The following is a 22837-nucleotide window of genomic DNA, read 5'->3' on the forward strand; positions in this document are numbered from 1 at the left end:
AGTCCAAATATGGCATGATTACACTATTTGTATCAGTTTGATTCACTTTCAATATTGTGGCTAATCCTTATTGTGGCTAATCCTTATTGTGGCTAATCCTTATTGTGGCTAATCCTTATTGTGGCTAGCTTCACACAGTTGTGCACGGCAAAGTTGCAAAATATCCAACACATGGCAGAGTTGTTAGTTTGGCAAACGTGGATTAAAATGCCAAGAAGACATGAGAAGGAGCGTATGGTGTCCAAAGATCGATTTATATGTGAACAAGTGGGCCGGAACAGGCACCAGAACCACACAGGTCCCCTAAACAGATAACTTTACATCTAAGAGATTTATCAAGACCATGGTTGAAATACCTCACAAAGTTCTGAACCCACAAAGTTCTGGTCCACAGACAGGAAGTCTAATCATTACAATATGAATCCTGTTCGGAAAACCTTGACTTCGACAGACCATTTAAATGTGTGGAAGAGTTTGTTCCAACAACTGCACCTGTGTCCTATCATATAACTGACCCGTGTCCTATCATATAATTGACCTGTGTCCTATCATATAACTGACCCGTGTCCTATCATATCACTGACCTGTGTACTATCATATCACTGACCCGTGTCCTATCATATCACTGACCTGTGTCCTATCATATAACTGACCTGTGTTCTATCATATAACTGACCCGTGTCCTATCATATAACTGACCCGTGTCCTATCATATCACTGACCCGTGTCCTATCATATCACTGACCTGTGTCCTATCATATCACTGACCCGTGTCCTATCATATAACTGACCTGTGTCCTATCATATCACTGACCCGTGTCCTATCATATAACTGCCCCGTGTCCTATCATATCACTGACCTGTGTCCTATCATATCACTGACCCGTGTCCTATCATATAACTGACCAGTGTCCTATCATATAACTGACCCGTGTCCTATCATATCACTGACCTGTGTCCTATCATATCACTGACCCGTGTCCTATCATATCACTGACCAGTGTCCTATCATACAACTGACCCGTGTCCTATCATATAACTGACCTGTGTTCTATCATATAACTGACCCGTGTCCTATCATATAACTGACTCGTGTCCTATCATATAACTGACCTGTGTGCTATCATATAACTGACCCGAGTCCTATCATATAACTGACCCGTGTCCTATCATATAACTGACCCATGTCCTATCATACAACTGACCCGTGTCCTATCATATAACTGACCCGTGTCCTATCATATAACTGACATGTGTCCTATCATATAACTGACCCGTGTCCTATCCTGTAACTGACCCATGTCCTATCATATAACTGACCCAAGTCCTATCCTGTAACTGACCCATGTCCTATCATACAACTGATCCATGTCCTATCATATCACTGACCCCCGTGTCCTATCATATAACTGACCTGTGTCCTATCATATAACTGACCCGTGTCCTATCATATCACTGACCTGTGTCCTATCATATAACTGACCAGTGTCCTATCATATAACTGACCTGTGTCCTATCATATAACTGTCCTGTGTTCTATCATATAACTGACCCGTGTCCTATCATATAACTGACCCGTGTCCTATCATATAACTGACCTGTGTGCTATCATATAACTGACCCGAGTCCTATCATATAACTGACCCGTGTCCTATCATATAACTGACCCATGTCCTATCATACAACTGACCCGTGTCCTATCATATAACTGACCCGTGTCCTATCATATAACTGACATGTGTCCTATCATATAACTGACCCGTGTCCTATCCTGTAACTGACCCATGTCCTATCATATAACTGACCCGTGTCCTATCATATAACTGACCCGTGTCCTATCCTGTAACTGACCTGTGTCCTATCATATAACTGACCCGTGTCCTATCATATAACTGACCCATGTCCTATCATATAACTGACCCGTGTCCTATCATATAACTGACCCGTGTCCTATCATATAACTGACCTGTGTCCTATCATATAACTGACCCGAGTCCTATCATATAACTGACCTGTGAGGATAGCGCCCCCTGCAGTCCGGAGCAGTCGGAGGCCTGGATCCTGACCCTGTAGGAGTCTCTGGTCTCTCTGTCCAGGGCTCTCTCCAGAACCACCACGCCTGATACTGGATCTATAGAGAAGAACCCGTCTGCGGAGTCGACCAGGGAGTACACCACCATACGGTTTGGACCTGGAGGAAACCACAAACACAATACACAGAGTTAGCCTGTTAGCTAAATCAGACAGAGACCAAGCTGTTAGCCTAGCAGCTAGCTAAACACTAACCTCTAACCTAGAGGTCATCGTGGTGTAGACCCTCCTAATTCTAACCCTGACTGAGAGTGGAGGGATCACGTTAGCCTGTTAGCCTAGCTAGACCCTCCTAATTCTAACCCTGACTGAGAGTGGAGGGATCACGTTAGCCTGTTAGCCTAGCTAGACCCTCCTAATTCTAACCCTGACTGAGAGTGGAGGGATCACGTTAGCCTGTTAGCCTAGCTAGACCCTCCTAATTCTAACCCTGACTGAGAGTGGAAGGATCATGTTAGCCTGTTAGCCTAGCTAGACCCTCCTAACCCTAACCCTGACTGAGAGTGGAAGGATCATGTTAGCCTGTGAGCCTAGCTAGACCCTCCTAACCCTAACCCTGACTGAGAGTGGAAGGATAAGGTTAGCATGTTAGCCTAGCTAGACCCTCTAACCCTAAACCTTACTGAGAGTGGAAGGATCATGTTAGCCTGTGAGCCTAGCTAGGGCTAGACACTCTTAACCCTAACCCTGACTGAGAGTGGAAGGATAAGGTTAGCATGTTAGCCTAGCTAGACCCTCTAACCCTAAACCTTACTGAGAGTGGAAGGAGAAGAACCCCTCTGCTGAGTCTGCCAGGGACTAGACCACTGTACAGTTAGGATTAGGCTAAGGAGGTATCCAGATGTTCATATGTGACTCGATTCAGGAAACTAGGTGTATGTCACAAGTCACGACTTCACAGGAGAGCCATTTGAATGTAAAAAAATGTTTTAATCAAAATTGTGTTGTTTGGCAGAAATGCCTTCTGGAGCATGTGAACTTTCATGTGCCTTAATATCAAACTTGAATGCCATCCGTAAATACGAATACAATTGTTTAATTACGAGCCTAGTCGGTTTAGCCACAGAAAAAGTGGAACAACCTTCCCACTAGCCATGATTGGCTGAGGTAATGAGTGGGCTGGACATGCCGAGAGATGAGTTTGGATTGGTCTGCGGTGTAGCACCTTGTGTCTATAAAATGAGCTGCTCGTAAAGCGTAGATAATCGTTTCTACTGCAGTTTATTCTAAAGATATTACGTTAATATAATGTTAGCCATGGAGAACTGCAGATATGTTGCTACTGCTCTCAATAACATTGCTGCCCTGAGTTTATCAGGCGACAGAGGTCAGTTGGAAAAAGTTGTGACGGACTACTTTCTGGAGGACGGTTGTACCATGCTGTCTCTCTCTGACTCTGAATTTTTAATTTTTTAATTTAACTTCTTGGGGATATAGGGGGTGCTGTTTCGCATTAGCATAATTTGCTCTACAGATTAAACTGCCTCGTACTCAATTCTTGCTCGTACAATATGCATATTATTGTTACTATTGGATAGAAAACACTCTCTAGTTTCTATAGCTGTTTGAATTATGTCTCTGAGTGGAACAGAACTCATTCTACAGCACTTTTCCTGATAGGGAGTGAGATTTCAGAAATGTTGGCCTCTGGTCCCAGGTCAGTTTTAAAGTCCCTGTAAATCCTATGAGGATACAAACACTGCCCACGCCTTCCTCTAGATGTCAGTAAGTGGTGACAATTTGAATGGAGTCGATTGCGCAATCAGGGCCTGTATAAAACGCCAAAGACCGGATGTACCGTTCTTTTGCTCCCTGCGCCTGACGCACGAAGGACGTTGGACTGGCTCTCTTTCCAAGCTTTGGTTTAGCCACTTATATATCGCCGGTCATGTTTTTACTCGTTATAGGTGTTAAAGACATCATAAGGTAGTTAATTTAAACCGTTTTATAGCAATTTATATCCGTTTAGTGCGATTTTGAGGCAATTCTTGGTGATGCACTTTGAAGCGCCGGGCACGTTTCCAGTACCGGTCGAACGTTAGTGGGCATTTCGACGGACAAGAGGACATCTTTCGACCAAAAGAAGATTAGACCCAAGAAAGGATACATTGCCCAAGATTCTGATGGAAGATCACCTCATAGTAAGAAATATTTAAGATGATAAATCGTTGTTCTGTCGAAAAATTTTAAGCGCATATTCCGCCATTTTCTTTGGTATAGCTTCGCTTGGCGAACCCTGTATTGCACAGTAAGGATAATTTTAGAAATGTAATTCAGCGATTGCATTAAGAACTAATTTGTCTTTCGATAGCTGTCCAACTTATATTTTTTTAGTCAAGTTTATGAATAGTTAATCATGAGACAAGATCACTGTCAAATATGGCGCCCGACATTTTCAGGCTAGTTTTGCTAGTATTGTCATTGTATAACCACGGTTTTTTTGTGGCTAAATATGCACATTTTCGAACAAACTCTATATGTATGTTGTAATATGATGTTACAGGAGTGTCATCGGAAGAATTCTGAGAAGGTTAGTGAAAAAATTAATATATTTTGGCGATGATTACGTTATCGCTCTCTTTGGCTTGAATCAATGCTCTGGTAACGTTTGCACATGTGGTATGCTAATATAACGATTTATTGTGTTTTCGCTGTAAAACACTTAGAACATCTGAAATATTGTCTGAATTCACAAGATCTGTGTCTTTCCATTGCTGTGAGCTGTGTATTTTTAAGAAATGTTTTATGATTAGTAATTAGGTAATACACGTTGCTCTGTGTATTTATTCTAGTCGAGTTGTGATGGTGGGTGCAATTGTAAACTATGATTTATACCTGAAATTATACCTAAGTTTCCCTGCATTAAAGTCCCCGGCCACTAGGAGCGCCGCCTCTGGGTGAGCGTTTTCCTGTTTGCATATGGCCTTATACAGCTCATTGAGTGCGGTCTTCGTGCCAGCATCTGTCTGTGGTGGTATGTAGACAGCTATGAAAAATACAGATGAAAACTCTCTTGGTAGATAGTGTGGTCTTCAGCTTATCATGAGATACTCTACCTCAGGCAAGCAAAACCTCGAGACTTCCTTAGATATTGTGCACCAGCTGTTATTTACAAAAATACATAGTCTGCCGCCCCTTGTCTTACCGGACGCCGCTGTTCTATCCTGCCGATACATCGTATAACCAGCCAGCTGTATGTTGATAATGTCTTCGTTCAGCCACGACTCCGTGAAACATAAGATATTACAGTTTTGAATGTCTCATTGGTAGTTTAATCTTCCGTATAGGTCATCGATTTTATTTTCCAAAGATTGTACGTTGCAGAATGGAAGACAGTGCGGGTTTATTCGATCGCCAACGAATTCTCAGAAGGTAGCCCGCCCTCTGGCCCCTTTTCCTCTTCACGCAGATATCTTATGACAACTGTACAGACCTCATCCAGAGCTCTTTGACTTCTGTCAGAAAGCCATTAGAAGATATCTGATGGCAAACATTTAGTAGTGAATTGTGTAACTTCATCACCTCATGTGCACCGTACACAACAGACAGATAGAGAACTCTATGGATTCACCAGCTCCCGCTTTCTCCCGTTGTGTATTTTACAAACAAACACGTGACTGGCTGTTCATCGTGTAAAATAATGTGACAGGTTGATCAGCTTTATCTCCTAAGGTTTTTACAAGTTGACTGCAGGTATTTACTTAAAACTTCTTGCCACTATAGGGGGTGCTGTTTTCGCATTAGCATAATTTCCTCTACAGATTAAACTGCCTCTTATTCAATTATTGCTCTTACTATATGCATATAATTAATACCATTGGATAGAAAACAATCTATAGTTTCTAAAACCGTTTCAATTTTGTCTCTGAGTTAAACAGAAGTCATTTGACAGCACTTTCCCTGACCAAGAAGAAGAATGCAAGATGTGTATGCTCGCTTCAACGCTCTGCCTATATATGGTCACGCCACCTATGACCCGAAACACACTTCATTCGTCTTCCTCTGGGTGTCAAGAGGACGTCAGAGGAGAAATTTTTTGTTTACCTTGTACTGACGTGAAATAAGACCTATTTCTTTGGCGTGACCGACAACTTCCGGTTCTCTGATTCGCGCTATTTGGAGGTGCGATTGTCTACTGTTTTGCTGCCGTTACGGATGAAAACTATCTCCGTCTCGAAGTTTGTTTGATACATGTGACCATATCATCTTAATGTATGTTTTTTCAATATAGTTTAATCAGATTATTTGAATTTTTTCGGGAGTTTTGCCGTGTTCCGTTCTGTGACTTTTTTTTACTTTGGCCAGTCGACCAGTACATATGCTAAATGAAGAGGGAAAGTTGCCATTATGAATGGATTGAACGACTCATCAGGACTAAGGACACATTGATCAACATTCTGATGAAAGATCAGCAATAGTAAGACCCAATTTACGATGTTATTTCATATATCTGTCGTGCATGTGAACTGGTCGGGGGCGCCCAGCTGGTTCTGGCTGGCGTGGCTATGCTAATTTAGCGCTACATTTTGTTTTCGCTATAAAACATTTAATAAATCTGAAATATTGTTTGGATTCACCAGATGTTGGGCTTTCAATATCTGTACGCTGTGTATTTTTCTGAAATGTTTTAAGATAAGTAATTAGTTATATGACGTTGGTCTCTGTAATTGTTCTGGCTGCGTCAGCACTATTTCAGATTGCAGCTGCAATGTAGAACTGTGATTTATACCTGAAAAATGCACATTTTTCAAAGAAAAACTATGCTATACCATAAATATGTTATCAGACTGTCATCTTATGAAGTTGTTTCTTGGTTAGTGGCTATATATATTTTTATTTAGTCGAATTAGTGATAGCTACTGACGCAGGAAAAAACTGTTGGAGTAAAAAAATTGTGTCTTATGCTAACGTGGTTAGCTAATAGATTTACATATTGTGTCTTCCCTGTAAAACATTTTAAAAATCTGAAATGGTGGCTTTATTCACAAGATCTGTATCTTTCATCTGGTGTCTTGGACTTGTGATTTAATGATATTTAGATGCTACAATTTACTTGTGACGCTATGCTAGCTATGCTACTCAGTGGGGGGGGAGTGGGGGGTGATCCCGGATCCGGGTTGGTGACTCGTTAAAGGTTATAAATTAGCTACAAATAATTAAATATATTGAAAAAATTTCAAGTAAATAATTGTGATGTTTTTGTCAAAATACTCCGATATACGGTATACCGCCCAAGCCTAGTTAGCACACAAATACTCTTAGTTAAACCTTAAGCTATCGTGCATGTGACGTAACATATCGCTCTGAGACCTAGATGTACTGTCATCTCCGACCATAAATGCCACACGCACGCACGCACACACACACACACACACACACACACACACACACACACACACACACACACACACACACACACACACACACACACACACACACACACACACACACACACACACACACACACACACACACACACACACACACACACCTTCGTCAGGGTCACTGGCTTGTAGGCGTGTCAGCAGTGCTTTGGGGGCGGCGTTCTCATAAATGTTGGCCAGGTATTGGCTGGAAAAAAAGGAGGGCGGGTTGTCGTTTACATCCAATAGCGTGACAGAGACCTCAGAGCGACAGAAGAGCCCGCCCCCGTCGGTTGCCTGGGCGATCAACTTGTAGCTGGAGGTCTTCTCACGGTCCATCACCGTCGCTGTCTTCATGTCACCTAGATAGCAGAAGAAGAAGAAGCTGTTTGTGCAAAAACTGCCACCAGTGTTTCCGCATATGTGTGTGTGTGTGTGTGTGCGTGTTCATACCCATGTGTGTGTGTGTGCGTGTTCATACCCATGTCTGTGTGTGTGCGTGTTCATACCAGTGTGTGTGTGTGTGTGTTCATACCAGTGTTTGCGCGTGTGTGTGTGTGTTCATACCAGTGTGTGTGTGTGTGTGAGTGCGTGTTCATACCAGTGTGTGTGTGTGTGTGTGTGTGTGTTCATACCAGTGTTTGCGCGTGTGTGTGTGTGCGTGTTCATACCAGTGTGTGTATGTATGTGTGTGTGTGTGTGTTCATACCAGTGTGTGTGTGTGTGTGTGTGTGTTCATACCAGTGTTTGCGTCCATATAGAAGTCCTCTACTCCAATCCCAAACAGTGAGTACTGTATCTCAGCGCTGGTGCCTGTGTCTGTGTCGACTGCACCTACTTTCAGAATGCCCTGGTTAGGAGGCATGTCCTCAGGGAAGGTCACGCTGTAGACCGCCTAGGGAGATATGAACACACACATATGGACAGGCACGTACAAACACATTAACACAAGTATTATTAAACCCATATAGCCCAGAGGAGGAACCACCTGAAAACACATTAACACAAGTATTATTAAACCCATATAGCCCTGAGGAGGAACCACCTGAAAACACATTAACACAAGTATTATTAAACCCATATAGCCCTGAGGAGGAACCACCTGAAAACACATTAACACAAGTATTATTAAACCCATATAGCCCTGAGGAGGAACCACCTGAAAACACATTAACACAAGTATTATTAAACCCATATAGCCCCGAGGAGGAACCACCTGAAAACACAAACACATAAAACAACTCTGCCTTCCGCAATATTATCATGTCCTACAGTATACTGACTCCCCCTACTCCTACAGTATACTGACTCCCCCTACTCCTACAGTATACTGTCTCCCCCTACTCCTACAGTATACTGACTCCCCCTACTCCTACAGTATACTGTCTCCCCCTGCTTCATGTCTCCCCCTACTCCTACAGTATACTGACTCCCCCTACTCCTACAGTATAATGACTCCCCCTACTCCTACAGTATACTGACTCCCCCTACTCCTACAGTATACTGACTCCCCCTACTCCTACAGTATACTGACTCCCCCTACTCCTACAGTATACTGACTCCCCCTACTCCTACAGTATACTGACTCCCCCTACTCCTACAGTATACTGACTCCCCCTACTCCTACAGTATACTGTCTCCCCCTGAAACATGACTCTCCCTACTCCTACAGTATACTGTCTCCCCCTGAAACATGACTCCCCCTACTCCTACAGTATACTGACTCCCCCTGAAACATGACTCCCCCTACTCCTACAGTATACTGTCTCCCCCTGAAACATGACTCTCCCTACTCCTACAGTATAATGACTCCCCCTGAAACATGACTCTCCCTTCTCCTACAGTATAATGACTCCCCCTACTCCTACAGTATACTGACTCCCCCTACTCCTACAGTATACTGACTCCCCCTGAAACATGACTCCCCCTACTCCTACAGTATACTGTCTCCCCCTGAAACATGACTCTCCCTACTCCTACAGTAGACTGTCTCCCCCTGAAACATGACTCTCCCTACTCCTACAGTAGACTGTCTCCCCCTGAAACATGACTCTCCCTACTCCTACAGTATACCGTCTCCCCCTGAAACATGACTCCCCCTACTCCTACAGTATACCGTCTCCCCCTGAAACATGACTCCCCCTACTCCTACAGTATACTGTCTCCCCCTGAAACATGTCTCCCTCTTCTCCTACAGTATACTGACTCCCCCTTCTCCTACAGTATACTGTCTCCCCCTACTCCTACAGTATACTGACTCCCCCTACTCCTACAGTATACTGACTCCCCCTGAAACATGTCTCCCCCGTCTCTTACAGTATACTGACTCCCCCTGAAACATGTCTCCCCCGTCTCTTACAGTATACTGACTCCCCCTGAAACATGTCTCCCCCGTCTCTTACAGTATACTGACTCCCCCTGAAACATGAATCCCCCTAGTCCTACAGTATACTGACTCCCCCTGCTTCATGTCTCCCCCGTCTCTTACAGTATACTGTCTCCCCCTGCTTCATGTCTCCCCCTACTCCTACAGTATACTGTCTCCCCCTGCTTCATGTCTCCCCCTACTCCTACAGTATACTGTCTCCCCCTGCTTCATGTCTCCCCCTACAGTATACTGACTCCCCCTACTCCTACAGTATAATGACTCCCCCTACTCCTACAGTATACTGTCTCCCCCTGCTTCATGTCTCCCCCTACTCCTACAGTATACTGACTCCCCCTACTCCTACAGTATAATGACTCCCCCTACTCCTACAGTATACTGTCTCCCCCTGCTTCATGTCTCCCCCTACTCCTACAGTATACCGACTCCCCCTGCTTCATGTCTCCCCCGTCTCTTACAATATACTGTCTCCCCCTGCTTCATGTCTCCCCCTACTCCTACAGTATACTGCCTCCCCCTACTCCTACAGTATACTGACTCCCCCTGCTTCATGTCACCCTCATACTCCTACAACATCCTTCTATCTGTTCTATTTCTACAATTATATCTGTTCTAGTTCTACACTGTGACCCCTGACCTCTGACCTGGTTGCAGACAGGTGCGTTGTCATTGGCGTCCATGACAGTGACCTCCACGGCAGTACGGGTGATGTAGAGGCCGTCGCTAGCGGTGATGTTGAGTAGATAGAAGTCCTGTTTTTCCCTGTCCAGCTGACCGCGCACCACCACCATCCATTCACCCTGGACCAGAGCTATACTGAACACTCCCCCTGGGTTACCACCTGTAGCGAGAGGAGAGGCTAGACATTCACACAGACATACACGCACACAAACTCAACTGTCTCCATCGTCCTTTGTGCTTGGTACTGACTAACTAACTAACTCATTAACTTGGTAACTAAGGAACTAACTAACTAGCCAACAACTAACCAACCAACCAACCAACCAACCAACCAACTAACTAACTAACTAACTAACTAACTAACTAACTAACTGACTAACTAACTAACTAACTAACTAACTAACTAACATACACTAACTAACGAACTAGATAACTAGCTAACCAACATACACGAACATACTAACTAACTAACTAACTAACTAACTAACTAACTAACTAACTAACTAACTATCTAGCTAACTAACATACACTAACATAACATACTAACTAACTAACCAACATACTAACTAACTAGCTAACATACACTAACATACTAACTAACTAACTAACCAACATACTAACTGACTAACCAACATATTAACTATGTAACTAGCTAACATACGCACTGACTAATCAACATACTAAACAAGAAAACTAACCAACATACTAACCAGCATACTAACTAACTAACCAACATACGATCTATCTAACTAACACCCTTACTAACTAACTAACGAACTAACTACCTAACTAGCTAGTGAACTAACTAACTAACTAACTAACTAACTAACTAGCTAACTAACATACACTAACTAAACAACACACTAACTAATTAACCAACCAACCAACTAACCACCCAACCAACACACCAACTAACCAAAATACTAACAAAAAAATAACTAACTAAGCAACATAGTAAATCAATAACATAATAAATAGCTAACTAACTAACCAACATACTAACTAGCTAGCTAACATACTAACTAACACACTAACATAATAACTAGATAACTAACATACTAACTAACACACTAACATAATAACTAGATTACTAACACACTAACATACTAACATAATAACTAGATAACTAACATACTAACTAACACACTACCATAATAACTAGATAACTAACACACTAACATAATAACTAGATAACTAACATACTAACTAACACACTAACATAATAACTAGATAACTAACACACTAACATAATAACTAGATAACTAACATACTAACTAACACATTAACATACTAACTAGATAACTAACATACTAACATAATAACTAGATAACTAACATACTAACTAACACACTAACATAATAACTAGATAACTAACACACTAACATAATAACTAGATAACTAACATACTAACTAACACATTAACATAATACATAGATAACTAACATACTAACTAACACACTAACATAATAACTAGATAACTAACACACTAACATAATAACTAGATAACTAACACACTAACATAATAACTAGATAACTAACACACTAACATAATACCTAGATAACTAACATACTAACTAACACACTAACATAATAACTAGATAACTAACATACTAACATAATAACTAGATAACTAACACACTAACATAATAACTAGATAACTAACACACTAACATAATACATAGATAACTAACATACTAACTAACTATCTATCATTCACTGGACCAAAATATAAACGCAACATGCAACAATTTCAATGTTTTTACTGAGTTACAGTTCATATGATGAAATCAGTCAATTTAAATAATAATCTATGGATTTCACATGACTGGGAATACAGTTGATCACAGATAACCTTTTTAAAAAATTAGGGGCGTGGATCAGAGAACCAGTCAGTATCTGGTGTGACCACCATTTGCCTCATGCAGCGTGACACATCTCCTTCACATAGAGTTGATCAGGCTGTTGATTATGGCCTGTGGAATGTTGTCCCACTCCTCTTCAATGGCTGGGTAAAGTTGCTGGATATTGGCGGGAACTGGAAAACGGTGTCGTACACATCGATCCAGAGCATCCCAAACATGCTCAATGGGGGACATGTCTGATGAGTAATGCAGGCCATGGAAGAACTGGGACATTTTCAGCTTCCAGGAATAGTGTACATATCCTTGTGACATGGGGCTGTGCATTATCATGCTGAAACATGAGGTGATGGCGGTGGATGTATGGCACGACAATGGGCCTCAGGATCTCGTCACAGTATTTCTGTGCATTCAAATTGCCATCTATAAAATGCAATTGTGTTTGTTGTCCATAGTTTATGCCTGCCCAAACGATAACCCCACTGCCACCATAGGGCACTCTGTTCACAACAGCAAACCGCTCGCCGACACGATGCCATCTGCCCGGTACAGTTGAAACCAGGATTCATCCGTGAAGAGCACACTTCTCCAGCGTGCCAGTGGCCATCGATGGTGAGCAATTCCACTGAAGTCGGTTGCGACACCAAACTGCAGTCAGGTCAAGACCCTGGTGAGGACAACGAGCAAGTAGGTGCGCTTCTTTGTGTGGTATTGTTTATCTGTTTTCATGTATGCGCACGTTAGGCTGGTTGCGCTGGGCTATGTTCAACCCGTATTTATATTTCGTGTTCGTTTGTGCCGTGTGCTTTTGGTTCGCCAAATAAAAGGCTCCGTTTTGCTACCAAATATCTCCTGCGCCTGACTTCCTACCAAATATCTGCTCTCCTGCGCCTGACTTCCTACCAAATATCTGCTCTCCTGCGCCTGACTTCCTACCAAATATCTCCTGCGCCTGACTTCCTACCAAATATCTGCTCTCCTGCGCCTGACTTCCTACCAAATATCTCCTGCGCCTGACTTCCTACCAAATATCTCCTGCGCCTGACTTCCTACCAAATATCTCCTGCGCCTGACTTCCTACCAAATATCTGCTCTCCTGCGCCTGACTTCCTACCAAATATCTCCTGCACCTGACTTCCTACCAAATATCTCCTGCGCCTGACTTCCTACCAAATATCTCCTGCGCCTGACTTCCTACAGCCCTTCACGCATACTTTGACAATATGTTTGTTCAGTATACTAACTAAGTAACATACTAACTAACTAACTATCCAACATATTAACTAACTAACTAACCAGCTGATATACTAACCTGTGGTAGCTGACCAGTTTGTTCTGATCACACACACGCGCACGCACGCACGCACACACACACACACACACACACACACACACACACACACACACACACACACACACACACACACACACACACACACACACACACACACACACACACACACACACACATACATACATACATACATACAGTGCCTTGTAAAAGTACTCATCCCCCTTGGCGTATTTTCCTATTTTGTTGCATTACACCTGTAATTTAAATAGATTTTTATTTGGATTTCATGTAATGGACAAACACAAAATAGTTGAAATTGGTGAAGTGAAATTCAAAAAAAATGTACGGAAAAGTGGTGCGTGCATATGTATTCACCCCCTTTGCTATCAAGCCCCTAAATAAGATCTGGTGCAACCAATTACCTTCAGAAGTCACATAATTAGTTAAATAAAGTCCACCTGTGTGCAATCTAAGTGTCACATGATCTGTCACATGATCTTAGCATATATACACCTGTTCTGAAAGGCCCCAGAGTCTGCAACACCACTAAGCAAGAGGCACTACCAAGCAAGCAGCACCATGAAGACCAAGGAGCTCTGCAAACAGGTCAGGGACGAAGTTCTGGACAAGTACAGATCGGGGTTGGGTTATAAAAAAATATCTGAAACTTTGAACATCCCACGGAGCACCATTAAATCCATTATTAAAAAATGGAAAGAATATGGCACCACAACAAACCTGCCAAGAGAGGGCCGCCCACCAAAACTCACAGACCAGGCAAGGAGGGCATTAATCAGAGAGGCAACAAAGAGACCAAAGATAACCCTGAAGGAGCTGCAAAGCTCCACAGCGGATATTGGAGTATCTGTCCATAGGACCACTTTAAGCCGTACACTCCACAGAACTGGGCTTTACGGAGGAGTGGCCAGAAAAAAAGACATGGCTTAAAGAAAAAAATAAGGAAACACGTTTGGTGTTTCGCCAAAAGGCATTGTGGGAGACGCCACAAACATATGGAAGAAGGTACTCCAGTCAGATGAGACTAAAATTGAGCTTTTGGCCATCAAGGAAAGTGGTAGGCATCCCCCTACACACAGACACTATGCCTACCGAGTTAATACTTTTGCAAGCTACTGGACAGACCGACACACAGTCTCTCTCTCACACACACACACACACACACACACACACACACACACACACACACACACACACACACACACACACACACACACACACACACACACACACACACACACACACACACACACACACACACACACACACACACACACACACACACACACACACACACACACAGACACACAGACACTTAGCTGTTCTCCATCATCCTGGGTGCTTGGTAATAACTAAGTAATCAATTTACCAACTAACTAACTAACCAACATCCTAACTAACTATCCAACACACTAGCTATCCAACATACTAACTAACTAACCTGTGTTGTGGTAGCTGACCAGTATCTATCCAACATACTAACTAACCTGTGATGTGGTAGCTGACCAGTATCTATCCAACATTCTAACTAACTAACCTGTGATGTGGTAGCTGACCAGTATCTATCCAACATACTAACTAACTAACCTGTGATGTGGTAGCTGACCAGTATCTATCCAACATACTAACTAACTAACCTGTGATGTGGTAGCTGACCAGTATCTATCCAACATACTAACTAACTAACCTGTGATGTGGTAGCTGACCAGTATCTATCCAACATACTAACTAACTAACCTGTGATGTGGTAGCTGACCAGTATCTATCCAACATACTAACTAACTAACCTGTGATGTGGTAGCTGACCAGTATCTATCCAACATACTAACTAACTAACCTGTGATGTGGTAGCTGACCAGTATCTATCCAACATACTAACTAACTAACCTGTGATGTGGTAGCTGACCAGTATCTATCCAACATACTAACTAACTAACCTGTGATGTGGTAGCTGACCAGTATCTATCCAACATACTAACTAACTAACTAACCTGTGATGTGGTAGCTGACCAGTATCTATCCAACATACTAACTAACTAACCTGTGATGTGGTAGCTGACCAGTATCTATCCAACATACTAACTAACTAACCTGTGATGTGGTAGCTGACCAGTTTGTTCTGATCCGTGGTGTCTCCGTCCTTGGTGCTGAGAACAGACACCACCTCTCCTGGCGGGTCACTCTCTCTGACCGCGCCCCGGTAAAACTCCCTCTCGAATCGCGGCGGGTTGTCATTCACATCTGCTACAGACACCTGGAGAGGTGCAGGAAGACAGGAGGAAGTAGACTTACTACTACAGTGTGTATGTGACTTTTCTTCATGCATTGATATCAATGGGAGACAGTTGAAATTCGACTGAAGTGTAAAGTTAGGATTTCATCCCTTACTGTTACTTACAGTTTTTCTCAATTACTTACAAGGATCTTCCATAACAATGTTGTTGATTTTCTTTTTTTTGGGGGGGGGGGGGGGGGGGGGGCTTTTTCACCCCAAAAAGTTTATGCATTTTCAAAATGTATTGCCTTCTCAACAAAAAATACATCAAAACTATATTATACCGTCAAAATGACGGTTCTTCCATAAAAAGAACACAGATGTCTGCAACAAAAAGATTAACGATACCATGCTTATTGTCACGTTCTGCCTAGTTATTGTGTTAATGGTTTGTTTTAGTGGGTCAGGACGTGAGTTGGGTGGGCATTCATTGTTTTGTGTCTGGTTTGTCTATTTCTGTGTTTGACCTGATATGGTTCTCAATCAGAGGCAGCTGTCAATCGTTGTCCCTGATTGAGAACCATATTAAGGTAGCCTGTTTGGTGTTGGGTTTTTGTGGGTGATTGTATTTCGTGTCAGTGTTCGTGCCACACGGGACTGGTTTCGGTTAGATTCTCTTTGTTATTTTGTTTCGAGTAGTGTTCAGGTTATTTTCTTAATAAAACATGGACACTTTCCACTCTGCGTCTTGGTCCGATCCCTACACCTCCTCTTCAGACGAAGAGGAGGAAATCAGCCGTTACACTTATTTATTTGAGCCTCTAAGCAAAACAGAAAGTCAGTCTGTCTTTTAAATTCCCAGTAGGTCAATAAAAAATATATGCAGTAACTAAATCATGACAAATCAAAACTGTAAATACAAATATCAAAAGGTACAGAATAATACGTAATTACTCTCCTTTTATGTATATTTCACCAAACAATCTCATTTTTTTCCTAGCCACCGTGCTTCTACACCTGCATTGCTTGCTGTTTGGGGTTTTAGGCTGGGTTTCTGTACAGCACTTCGAGATATTAGCTGATGTACGAAGGGCTATATAAAATAAACTTGATTTGATACACATTAAATCAAAATATTATTCCTAATGAAGATAATTAAAAAAATAACATTTAGTTATTGTGTACAGGATTCATTCATCGGTATCATCGCAATCCAATTTCATGTATTCAATACAAAGGTTGGTTTGCTCATAGTTTTGTTGACTTTTCATTGGCGCACAGAAACACACTCCACGATAGAAATAAGGAAAGGTGAATACAACGGAGGAACACAACTGATATTAACGCATAGGCCTTAATCCACACCAAAGCAACGCTTTATAATGGAAGGTCACAAAGTTACCCAAAGTTACTTTAGAAGTAACACAACTTCATTCTCTGCATGTCCTCAATATTGTAAAATATCATACAAATGTGACAGACCCCATTTCCTAGATCTTCCCTTATTTTGTGATACTGATGGTTTAGACTTTAGTGCACTAGTTTTTTTACTGATTGCTGGAAAAAGTGAACACAATGTGTTAATATTCTGTGAAAAAAAAAATACACTTGAATTTTGTATTCAGTGATGACATTTGGATTTAAAGTTTTGCAAAGGAAAGAAAATGATCAGAAATTCTGGAAATGTATTTGACCATTGTTGTTCTATTGCAGTTCTGCTATAGACAGGTTGGTTGTTGAGTAACAAAACCGATACGGGTGCTACTATGTTGTAACACAGACAGGGTTGGTTTAGAGTGTTAACATGTAAACTATATTTCACTTCTCCACTCCTCCTGAGTCTGACTAAGAGCCCACTACTCCACTCCTGCTAAGTCTGACTAAGATCCCACTTCTCCACTCCTGCTAAGTCTGACTAAGATCCCACTTCTCCACTCGTGCTTCCTCGTTTTGGAGTATGGTCTGGGATGTACTAGAAACATTTTAATAATGTAAGAAATAACACAAAAACAATTTAATAATGCAAAGTTGGCCTGGGAATTAGAACTGGGGCGTCCATGTCTGTCAGGGCCATCTTCTACCCCCCTTACACACACAGACACTAATACCCGTACACACACAGACACTAATACCCTTACACACACAGACACTAATACCCCCCTACACACACAGACACTAATACCCCTACACACACAGACACTAATACCCTTACACACACAGACACTAATACCCGTACACACACAGACACTAATACCCTTACAAACAGACACTGATACCCTTACAGACACTACACCCTACACACAGACAACCCCCCCCCCACACAAACAGACACTCCCCTCCACACATACACACATCACCCCTGCACTCACCGTGACAACAGTGGTAGCGGATAGTTGTAGCAGCTCCCCCAGGTCTGAAGACACCACCACGAAGGTGTAGCTGGGACCAGCCTCATGGTCCAGAACAGACAGGGTTGTGATCCAGCCCGTTTTACTGTCAATGGAGAACACTGGTCCGGTACCAGTAGAACTAGTTGAACCAGTTCTGGTACCAGTAATACCAGATGAGGGACCAGCAGAGGTCCGGTCTGGTCTGTTCTCCTGGATCTGGTTAAGTGGAGGACCCAAGCTGTAGGTGACCTGTAATAAAGAGGAGGGGGGGGGGTAACAGGAGGAGGAGGGGGAGGAGGGGGAGGAACAGGAGGAGGAGGGGGTGGGGGAACAGGAGGAGGAGGGGGTTGGGGAACAGGAGGAGGAGAGGGTGGGGAAGAGGAGGAGGAGGGGGGAGGGGGTGGGGGAACAGGAGGAGGATGAGGAAGGGGAGGAGGAGGGGAGGAGGAGGAGGGGGAGGAGCAGGAGGACGAGGAGGAGGGGAGGAGGAGGGGGAGGAGGGGGAGGAGGAGGAGGAGGAGGAGGAGGAGGAGGAGGAGGAGGAGGAGGAGGAGGAAAAGGAGGAGGAGGTGGAGGAGGGGGAGGAGGGGGATTCGGAGGGGGAGGAAGAGGAGGACAGTAGTATAGTTAAGGGTAAATGCCATTTAAACACCATTGTGCGATTGTTTACCCATCTCTTGCGGAAATACAGTGGCTTGCGAAAGTATTCACCCCCCTTGGCATTTTTCCTATTTTGTTGCCTTAGAACCTGGAATTAAAATTGATTTTTGGAGGGTTTGTATCATTTGATTTACACAACACGCCTACCACTTGAAGATACATTTGTATTTATTTATTGTGAAACAAACAAGAAATAAGACAAAAAAACTGAAAACTTGAGCGTGCATAACTATTCACCCCCCAAAAGTCAGTACTTTGTAGAGCCGCCTTTTACAGCAATTACAGGGTATGTCTCTATAAGCTTGGCACATCTAGCCACTGGGATTTCTGCCCATTCTTCAAGGCAAAACTGCTCCAGCTCCTTCAAGTTGGATGGGTTCAGCTGATGTACAGCAATCTTTGAGTCATACCACAGATTCTCAATTGGATGGAGGTCTGGGCTTTGACTAGGCCATTCCAAGACATTTCAATGTTTCCCCTTAATCCACTGGAGTGTTGCTTTAGCAGTATGCTTAGGGTCATTGTCCTGCTGGAAGGTGAACCTCCGTCCCAGTCTCAAATCTCTGGAAGACTTAAACAGGTTTCCCTCAAGAATTTCCATGTATTTAGCGCCATCCATCATTCCTTCAATTCTGACCAGTTTCCCATTCCCTGCCGATGGTGGTGGCAGCATCATGCTGTGGGGATGTTTTTCATCGGGATGGTGTTGTCAGGGTGATGAGAGGTGTTGGGTTTGCGCCAGACAAAGCGTTTTCCTTGATGGCCAAAAAGTTACATTTTAGTCTCATCTGACTGGTGTACCTTCTTCCATATGTTTGTTTATTTTTTTCTTTAAGCTATGTCTTTTTTCTGGCCACTCTTCCGTAAAGCCCAGCTGTGTGGAGTGTACGGCTTAAAGTGGTCCTATGGACAGATACTCCAATCTCCGCTGTTGAGCTTTGCAGCTCCTTCAGGGTTATCTTTGGTCCCTTTGTTGCCTCTCTGGTTATTCCCCTCTTGCCTGGTCTGTGAGTTTTGGTGGGCGGCCCTCTCTTGGCAGGTTTGTTGTGGTGCCATAGTCTTTCCATATTTTAATAATGAATTTAATGGTGCTCCGTGGGATGTTCAAAGTTTCAGATATTTAAATATTTTTATTCAGTATATATACTGAGATCATGTGACAGATCATGTGACACTTAGATTGCACACAGGTGGACTTTATTTAACTAATTATTTGACTTCTGAAGGTAATTGGTTACACCAGATCTTATTTAGGGGCTTCATAGTGAAAGGGGTGAAGACACGCACAACTTTTCCATTTATTTTTATTTTTTAGAAACAAGTCATTTTTCCCATTTCACTTCACCAATTTCGACTATTTTGTGTTTGTCCATTACATGAAATTCAAATAAAAATCCATTTAAATTACAGGTTGTAATGCAGCAAAAACACCAAGGGGGGCGAATACTTTTACAAGGCACTGTATGCATTTGAAATATACAGAGCATTAAAAGGGGATTAAAATCATCAAAGCTTGATGATGAGTTGATCATTTTAATCATCTGTGTAGTGGTAGGGGAAAAAACTAAAATGTGCACCCCTTTAAGTCCCCAAGACCAGGACTGAGAACCATTCAGTCAGAATGGTGCCATTTTACGTTTATGTAAATTAGCTCCTTCCAATTTTGCTATTTTGTGTTTACTTTGTGCTGATCTTAACTTTTTTTTGTACATAATGTTTCTATCATCATTTCCTATAACCGAAAAGAGCTTCTGGACACCAGATCAGTGATCAGTAACCTTGGATAAAGATTTCTTCTTCAACTAGGTGCAGGACATACTGCTCACCCCGACCCCGGCCCTAATCCAGAGACTCGGAAAAGAAGAAGGTGGTGTAAGAGAGGCCAATGTGACCCTGATGTGCCTCCGTTCTACTGGTGAACGTACCAACACTGCCGAACTATCCTATCAATGGGACTTGAAGAACTGTAATATCCTACGCTTTTCGGAGTCATGGTTGAACAGCTAGGTGGTTTTTCTATGCATCAACAGGGCAGAACGGCAGCGTCGGGTAAGCTCAAGGGGGGGAGGTGTGTGTCCCTTTGTTAACAACGGCTGGGGGGAGATCTCTAATATTAAGGACGTCTCGAGGTTCTGCTCACCTGAGGTAGAGTACCTCATGATAAGCTGTAGACCATACAATTTACCAAGAGAGACTTCATCTATATTTTTCATAGCTGTCTATTTACCACCACAAACTGATGCTGGCACTAAGACCTTACTCAACAAGCTGTATAGGGCCATAAGCTGTGGATGTATACCAAGGCCTACCTTCAAACTTAGTGCCTCTTTGCTTGACATCATGGGAAAATCAAAAGAAATCAGCCAAGACCTCAGAAAATAAACTGTAGACCTCCACAAGTCTGGTTCATCCTTGGGAGCAATTTCCAAATGCCTGAAGATACCATGTTCATCTGTACAAACAATAGTATGCAAGTTTAAACACCATGGGACCAAGCAGCCGTTATACCGCTCAGGAAGGAGACGCGTTCTGTCTCCTAGAGATGAACGTACTTTGGTGCGAAAAGTGCAAATCAATCCCAGAACAACAGCAAAGGACCTTGTGAAGATGCTGGAGGAAACGAGTACAAAAGTATCTATATCCACAGTAAAACAAGTCCTATATCGACGTAACCTGAAAGGCCGCTCAGCAAGGAGAAGCCACTGCTCCAAAACCGCCATAAAAAAAACAGACAACGGCTTGCAACTGCACATGGGGACGATGATCGTACTTTTTGGAGAAATGTCCTCGGGTCTGATGAAACAAAAATATAACTGTTTGGCTATAATGACCATCGTTATCTTTGGAGGAAAAAGGGGGATGCTTGCAAGGCGAAGAACACCATCCCAACCGTGAAGCACAGGGTGGCAGCATCATGTTGTGGGGGTGCTTTGCTGCAGGAGGGACTGGTGCACTTCACAAAATGATGGCATCATGAGGAAAGAAAATTATGTGGATATATTGAAGAAACATCTCAAGACATCAGTCAGGAAGTTAAAAGTCCCGTAAGCATTTCACTCATAGTCTACACCTGTTGTTTACGAAGCATGTGACAAATTAAATTTAAACTTCATTCACCGATGAACAGCGATCATCATTTGCCGACTTCTTTTTTGCCACTATAAAGCACTACTAAGATGATAATATGATACTAAGATAATAACATGATACTAAGATAATAATATGATACTAAGATGATAATATGATACTAAGATAATAATATGATACTAAGATGATAATATGATACTAAGATAATAACATGATACTAAGATAATATAATATAATATTATCCCGGCGCAGTGGTCTAGGGCACTGCATCGCAGTGCTAGCTGCGCCACCAGAGTCTCTGGGTTCGCGCCCAGGCTGGGCTGGGTTCGCGCCCAGGCTCTGTCGCAGCCGGCCGCAACCGGGAGGTCCGTGGGGCGACGCACAATTGGCATAGCGTCATCCGGGTTAGGGAGGGTTTGGCCGGTAGGGATATCCTTGTCTCAGTATGTAAAATGTAATAAAATGTATGCACTCTACTGTAAGTCGCTCTGGATAAGAGCGTCTGCTAAATGACTAAAATGTAAATGTAAATACTAAGATGATACTATGATAATAAGATGATAATATTATACTAAGATGATAATATGATACTAAGATGATAATATTATACTAAGATGATAATATTATACTAAGATAATAATATGATACTAAGATGATAATATTATACTAAGATGATAATATGATACTAAGATGATAATATGATACTATTACACTAAGATGATAACATGATAATAAGATGATACTATTACACTAAGATGATAACATGATAATATGATAATAAGATGATACTATT

At 42.4% G+C, this 22837-nt stretch overlaps 1 protein-coding gene across 1 annotated transcript in view; it reads right to left on the reverse strand.

Annotated features, from left to right (window-relative positions):
• Positions 1-22837, reverse strand: part of LOC120021179 (protocadherin Fat 3-like) — a 150975-nt gene that overhangs the window by 47490 nt on the left and 80648 nt on the right. Inside the window, exons 20-25 of the mRNA XM_038964816.1 lie at positions 18277-18546; positions 15784-15946; positions 10485-10681; positions 8196-8349; positions 7583-7816; positions 2013-2191 (exon numbers count right to left, since the gene is read on the reverse strand). Of these exons, the coding sequence (XP_038820744.1) occupies positions 2013-2191; positions 7583-7816; positions 8196-8349; positions 10485-10681; positions 15784-15946; positions 18277-18546 (1197 nt within the window). The remainder of the gene's footprint in view (positions 1-2012; positions 2192-7582; positions 7817-8195; positions 8350-10484; positions 10682-15783; positions 15947-18276; positions 18547-22837) is intronic.

The sequence above is a fragment of the Salvelinus namaycush genome, chromosome 26 (genome assembly GCF_016432855.1).
Source record: "Salvelinus namaycush isolate Seneca chromosome 26, SaNama_1.0, whole genome shotgun sequence".
Taxonomy (NCBI): domain Eukaryota; kingdom Metazoa; phylum Chordata; class Actinopteri; order Salmoniformes; family Salmonidae; genus Salvelinus; species Salvelinus namaycush.